The following is a 7509-nucleotide window of genomic DNA, read 5'->3' as shown; positions in this document are numbered from 1 at the left end:
AGTCGTCCACACCCTAAACATAACCCCTAAACTTAATTATCTAATTAAACACTTCATAAAACTAAATCAAACTTGAAAAGTGTTTACTATACACAGAAATAAACACATATAAGTGAAAACTAATTTTTGAAAAAAACATTTTAGTTTTCCAAAATCTAACCCTAACAATACATACAATACTACAACATATGTTTGCCAAACTCCTAAACCAAAGTATTTCATGATTCACTACTTCCACTCATCTATCTTCAAAACAAATCAATTTTATCATATCTTAATTTATATCAGTTAAAACTGTTTATAATTACTTGATTTTTATTTTTTAAGCATCAAAATATTTTTTTACAAGATTTATAAATTATTTTTAAAGTAAACTGGTACCAGACGACTTACACTTCAGTCGTCCAGACGACTTCCAACATCTCAGACGACTCAGACGATTTACTGGGGCTATATTCGTAAAAATGGCTTCTGTTTTTTTGTTTGGTCACAAGGGGCTGAGCTGTAATTTCACTAGGCTTTTAGGTTAGTTTTGCATTTGATTCAAGTTTGAGTATAGGTTTGGGATTAAAATCAAGTTGTGGGTTAGTTTTGGCAAAAACCCCTAAAATATAAAAATGTATTTAAAAATATAAGAGAAAAATAAGATATGTCTTTTATTTAAGAGATGTACGAGACTTCTCTTAGTTTAGTCTTTTATTTTTCTCTACGTATCTTTTTATGAATGATTTATTTAATTTTATTAAAATAAATTTTCATTATATAATTATTTTATTAATAAAAATTATCTAAAAGACTTTATTGTGGGTATACACCATATAACATGCTCTAAACTGTTGGATTCCTCCTTTCTCTATTTGCATTAAAAGATTTTCTTTTCTTCTTAAATTACCTTTAATAAACAGGTCTTAATTTCCAATTTGCTTCTTTTTTTTTAACACTTCCAATTTGCTTCATGTGTTCTGTGTTCATATATTCAGGACCGGTACTGATCCTATGTCACGGCAGCGCTAGCCTATTGCCAGGGACCGAATATGCTAATTTTCAAATGATTACCACTAAACTACTATAAATGTCGATAAGAGAACGGTCATTTATATTAGGATACCCATTTAGGATTCTTAATGATAAAATATTCATTTTTATTCAGATTAATTATGTATTTAAAGGTGTCCATTTAGGATTCTTAATGATAAAATATTCATTTTTATTCAGATTAATTATGTATTTAAAGGTACCTTAACATATACTATTAAATTAATTACGTTGTAGACAGCAAAATATAGATTAATACATGTGTCGTAAGGGGATGCTTTGGCTCTTGAAGTCAAAGTTCGTCTCCATTCGTTAAGATTCTCTAAATCTAGGGTGAAAGAGAATAGTAGAAACGACTTTATAAAGTTAGCCTCGAGAGAGTGTCACTTTCAACAGACGTTGCCTTCTTATTTTCTTTGTATTTTACTCTAAAAATATATACGTTCTTTTGTTTACCAAAAAAATAAAAATACGTTTTGCCACAGCCACTTATTAGATTCACTTACATTACTTCATTTTTGAAACACATACAATTATTCAAAAGGAGCTCATATTTCACACAAAAGTAATGAACAACATATACTCAAACGTAGAAATTAACAAAAATATATTAAAACTCAGTTAAAACCATAATGCATGCATGGAACTATACGTACGTAAACAACGGCAGGGCACTTTAGTCATCTAGCCAAGCGAACCCTACATCCTCTCCGTAAAGCTGCCAGGTAGTCGTGCTTTCGTAGTAGCGAAACGAGTCATTGTGGTTCATAAACCCTTCCGTGAAAAGATCCGGCAAATCAAACATGGTCTCTTCGTTGCTTTCCTTGTCCGTACTCAAAGTATCTAACGTGTCTGAAGAAAACACAAAACTGCTGGAAGTCGAAGACTGAGCTGTAGACAACTCGGAATAACTTCGCTCATTGGCTAATTTCTCATCTATAACCGGTTCTTGCCACATGACTTCTGCGGCTTTGGCAGCTGCGGCTTGTATATCTTTGGGAGAGCAGCTAACCGGACGAGGAAGCAAAGTGGACAGTTCCGGGAAGTTGAGACAACCGGAGTTGCCTTTAATAGCTAAAGCCGCAACGTCATGAGCTCGAGCTGCCATCTCAGCCGTTGGATAAGTCCCAAGCCAGATTCTCGATTTCTTCTTTGGTTCTCTAATCTCCGACACCCATTTTCCCCAGCTCCTCTTCCTTACTCCTCTATAAGTCGGATTCTTATTACCATTGCCACCGTTGCTCTTCCGCCGTTTTCGACCAGCTTCAGTGTCTTGCACTAAATATCTTTTAGAAGACCAAGATTCCGACGAAGTGACGGCGGCGACGGTGGAGGTTGTTATTGTGGAAGCATTATTGTCTTCCTGATGGTGAGTAGCACTACTCTCTACGTTGATTTGTTTTTCCATTTTAGAGAGAGAGAGAGAGAGAGAATTAAAGGTATAAGGTTACAAGTTGAAGTGGTCTGCTATTAAATATTCTTCCAAGTTGTTTTGTTTTTCTGTTTCGTCCTTTTCATATTTTAAAAAACATGACATTAATATATAAAGAACAAAATCTGTATTATTATTTTGTTATATAGTAGGTCCGGATTGTCAATCAACTGTCCTCCATATTCAGCGAGAATAACTTACCCCCACGTGAAAATTACATAGAAATTATGTGTATTTATTTAATAACAATTGAGTATAAAATCTAATAACTATTGGATGTCATTCGTTTAAATGTCTCTCGTCTTATATATGAACCGACCATCCTGCATGCGCGTCACCTTCATAACTATGAACGTTGGCTTGGAGTTGCATCGTCGTAATTATGAATAAGTAGTACAATGTGTGGAGACTAGTGTCTACTTGTATTTTCTGCATTATAGACTTATATAGTACATAAAGGTTTTATGTTGACCCACTTTCCTTTACAATAAAACGACATGTCATAATTAATTTGGACGTTGGAACACACAATAGTTAATTACTTAATTACCAAAATAAAAATTCTACCACGAGAATCATGTTAGTAAGCGGTCCCTTCCAATCTTTTTTTTTTTTTTTGTAAAAGGGCATTACCCCTTCAAGTCTTTAACGCATGCTCAATTTATTTATATGATTACTAGCTATAATATATATTGCGGAATCTTCTGGATTTATTGCTCTATGATGTAATTTTTGACTGGCTGAGAACTACATATATACTACACTGAAATACGGTGACTACGTAATAACGTATGTACTGAATATCTGATGTGGTTCTATGTTTATGTTTTTATTATTGCGTTCGGTCTGGATACTCTTAGCAAAAAAAAATATATATACATATGCACATAATGTTTTTTTGGGGTAAAATATGCACATAATGTTTATTTACATTTAACTAGTGTTTTATTCGATTGGGCGCCACTGTAACTAGCAAACACTTCAACTTGTCAATTATAAAATAAATTACTACCAGTAACATAAATGAGTGTCATTTTTAAAATTAATACTGCATAGTTAAAAAGTTATTTAATTAGTTTTTATTGATAAATTTAAATAGATTCGTCGGTCTCTGAAGGAATATTATTAAAACCCTTTTTTTTGTTGGTTACAAGATTATGTATGTACGCACATTTATATTGTCTTTTTCTTGTTTTTTGAAGAATGAAAAACCTTGAGTTTGTGTTAAAAAAAAAAGAACCTTGAGTTCTGTGAAATGTTAACTATTTATTGATATACAATATTCATATACAATACGATGAAGAAATTATTCCAAAGAAGAGTAAGATTCTGATCGACAACAAAACGATTGTCATTACCAAGGAAAAATCTCATTTTTTTGAACTAACTACTTGATTACGATAGAATAAGAGCTACACTAACGGTTAAAACCCCACAAGATATTTTTAACTATATATAATACAGTATAACCACTTTAAATTAATACTCTATAAATTAATATACACTAAAAATCTCTATAAAATAATATAATTTTATAGTTCTAAATTGAGTTTTTAGTTCAATTAATATATCAATAAATTAATATCTCTATATATTAATAAAAAATTATAGTTTTGGTGTAGTCTCAACACTGTATTACTATCTTATGTACCCATAAATTGTGTGATTAATTTTAAATTTTTTCTTTAAGAGATAACAAATAAAAAAGTGCCAAGTGTATTGATATTATCTAAAATTGGGTTTTGCAGTAGCCAAATGAGAACCGAGTCATTTTCTCTTTTTTTAATTTACTTTTTGATTAATTAAATTATTTAATTGCTTAGATATTGTTTTTAAAACATGTGCTATATTTCTTTAACAAAAAAAAAAAAACATGTGCTATATTTAAGTTTCAGCTGTCCAGTCAAGAAAGCCAGCAAAAAAGTTGTTATCTGCTCTTTCTTTTTAAGTTTCTTTGTCCCAATTTATTTCTTCATCGTTTGATCACGAGCTTTATTAAAACAAATTAATAACGAAATTTCCCTGACTACTTGCTATACTAGATGAAGATTCTCTATGATTTCTCTTAGCGATTAATCACATTCATATTTTATATCATCCTTCTAAGCAGAACTGGTAAATATATGTCTTTAATGGCATATCTCAATCGCAATGTTATACAAATTGATACAAATCTCTAGTATGCAGAGAATGCTGCAATTTCATCTACACTTGCCAAAAGCTGTTAATTGCCCTATTTGAAAAGTGCACAGCTACTAATCAACAATTATAACTGTGAAGAACAAACAAGACTAATAGGTAGATTATAAAACATCATTTTAATACGACACGGAATAAATAAATGTACGGTTATATATAGTGTGCTGGATATACCCTCCACAAGAAATATATATGCCGATTTGAATAATTTGGGAAAATATTATACATAGAAACAAATCATATGTGAATGTGAGAACGAAAAAAGGGTTACATGCATCGGGACGGTGTATTTGTAACTAGGCATTGTCGGTGAAAACAGAAAGACCCAAAAATATTCCAATAAGTCTAGGAGATTGCATGCCCATTTCACCAACTCCAAGAAACAACGACGAACATGGAGGAACTAAAGCCGGTGGCGGAGGGTACCAAATGACTCTTGAGATATAACAATACTCTGGTGAGAGTATTTTTCTTCTGCGAAATGTTTGCATAAGCTAAGTTCTTGAATTTGAATGTGTAACGATTGATTTTCAAATTACCATTTTTCAGATTGCATAAGATGTGTATATGTAGCCAATACCACCGAAAACATTAGGAACTGCATGCATAATCGCGGATCGCCACATATCAGTAAGGTCCGCGAACGTACAAGAACATCATTAAACTCGCCTCTTGCGGAAGAGAAAAAAGAAGTGGGTTTTAACAAAATTGTAGAACCCACCTCTTAAGAAGTCACTTAAGAAATGAGAGTAAAGATGCTCTAACTGTACGTGTTGTTCAATATTTATTTTTTGTTGTTCAATATTATCATAAAGAATTCGCGAAAATGTTATATATGGATACCAAATATTAGCGAATTTTATGCAAAAGCTTCTTGGAACAATCACTTTTCTGATAAAAAAATCTACAACGTCACAATATATATATATATATATATATATATATATTTTTTTTTAAAAGAACACATCACAATACTTTTGGAAATCATAAAAGATAGATAGGCAAGAGTTATTTTTAGTAGAAGATAAAACAGATGTTGCTAGCTGGTATTAGCTAAACCTTATGAACAAGGGTGACATCAATTTGAAGGTGAACTCGACAAAGTTCGTTTTAACGATTAGTAGGTTCACTTCTGAATGATATCAATGATCGAAGTCACGGTTTGGATAAGAGTCAGTATCAATATACATCCAGCAGTAATGGTTGCTGTCCCTCTCCACAGATTGCTGAAATACACGCGCTTGAGGATGGAGCGTGCCTTGTTGCAACTGTCATCGTAGTATTCGATGACATTGGATGCGATTTTAGCATAAGAAGAGCCATCGTCCATGACTCCCAAACCGAGCTTGTTCACCAACGTAGAGATTGCACCGTGGTGCCCAAGCCAATTCTTTATGATCCCTTATAGAAAGAAAAAAACAACCACCAAAAGCATTACAAATAAAGACAAATTAATATAACAAGTTAATTAGTTAAATTAGGGCTTGAGGGGCCCAATCGAATTTCGGTTCGATTTTATTCGGGTTTCGGATTTTTGGATTTGTATGTTTATAATATTCAGCTCAATTCGGATATTAAAAAAGTTTGGATCGGATTTGGTTCGGATTTAGTTACATGTATAAGATCCGAATGAACCCAAAATAGTTTCGATTTTAGATATTAATCGGGTTATCGGTTCTAAAAATATTAATTTATACTTGATTAAAATCAATATATTTTTAATACTTTCAATAAATTTGTGTACTCGTATTTATCAAATCATATTGTTATCCTTCAAAATAATTTTGAAAAACTCGTATATCAACCATGTGACACTCGTCTTTGAACTATACGTAACATCAGATATATCATGATTTATGAAAAACCAAAACCTTGTACGAGAATCATGCATGATAAAATGTAAACAAATTAAAATAAATAACAAACAACTTGATAAACGTAGAAATATACTATTTAAATTTAAATAAACATTGTTTAAACTTAAAAGCAAATTTATTCGTAAGCAATTGTTAAAACATAAAAACATTAATATAAACCAAAAAAATATATTTTAGACCGGCTCTGGTGGCTGGTCTAATCAACCATGTCAAAAACATGCACTACAAATATGTTATAGGATATTTTTCAATGGTAAAAAATATTAAAAACTTCCAAAAAATAAAGAGAGAAGAAGAGAAAATAATAGATGATTTCCAGGAAAAAAACTCTCTTATTTTTCTGAAAAGCTAAATCGACAAATGACAACTCTTCTTATTATTTTGTGATTTAAAATTAAATTAATAAATATAAATATAGTATTCACCAAATATAGTATTTGATTGGTGAGGAACTGTGAAAGTCTCTCCATCGATATCGATAATGATGTTGTTAGACTTGTATACATACGATAAAAGGGTTAATTACCTTTCTCAACGAGCAAGTCTACGTCTTTCTCCGAGTCGATCAGGAAATCCAAGAACGTTCACTACAAGAAAACAGCGTAATTCTGACGGACATTCTGACGGAAAATGAGATCCTCGGAATATTCCGACGAATTTCCGAGGAAATTCCGAGGAAACCCAAAATTTGGGGTTCCTCGGAATTTCCTCGGAATATACCGATGAAATACCGAGGAAATCATATTTCCTCAGAATATTCCGAGGAAATACCGAGGAAATCATATTTCCTCGGAATATACCGATGAAATACCGAGGAAATCATATTTTTTCGGAATTTCTATTAATTTATATTGTTCCTCGGAATTTCCTCGGAATATTCCGAGGAAATTCCGAGGAACACATGTTTGGGGTTTCAAAACATCAAAATTTTTTGCCCTATATCATTTCTTATACAAATGCAATGCA

General features: G+C 31.8%; 1 protein-coding gene across 1 annotated transcript; it reads right to left on the bottom strand.

Moving 5' to 3' along the window:
• Positions 1-682: 682 nt before the first annotated feature.
• Positions 683-2993, bottom strand: LOC106356799 (ethylene-responsive transcription factor ERF035). The gene has a single exon (XM_048735672.1). The coding sequence runs from the start codon at positions 2441-2443 to the stop codon at positions 1712-1714; it is 732 nt and encodes a 243-aa protein (XP_048591629.1). The 5' UTR covers positions 2444-2993; the 3' UTR covers positions 683-1711.
• Between the last annotated feature and the right edge of the window lie 4516 nt (positions 2994-7509).

Source organism: Brassica napus, chromosome A7 (assembly GCF_020379485.1).
Source record: "Brassica napus cultivar Da-Ae chromosome A7, Da-Ae, whole genome shotgun sequence".
Classification (NCBI taxonomy): domain Eukaryota; kingdom Viridiplantae; phylum Streptophyta; class Magnoliopsida; order Brassicales; family Brassicaceae; genus Brassica; species Brassica napus.
Note: the sequence above shows the minus strand (reverse complement) of the source record. Positions and strands in the feature narration are given on the sequence as shown.

Excerpts from the sequence above, each read along its gene's own strand:
- LOC106356799 (XM_048735672.1), bottom strand. The coding sequence starts at position 2,443 with ATGGAAAAACAAATCAACGTAGAGAGTAGTGCTACTCACCATCAGGAA.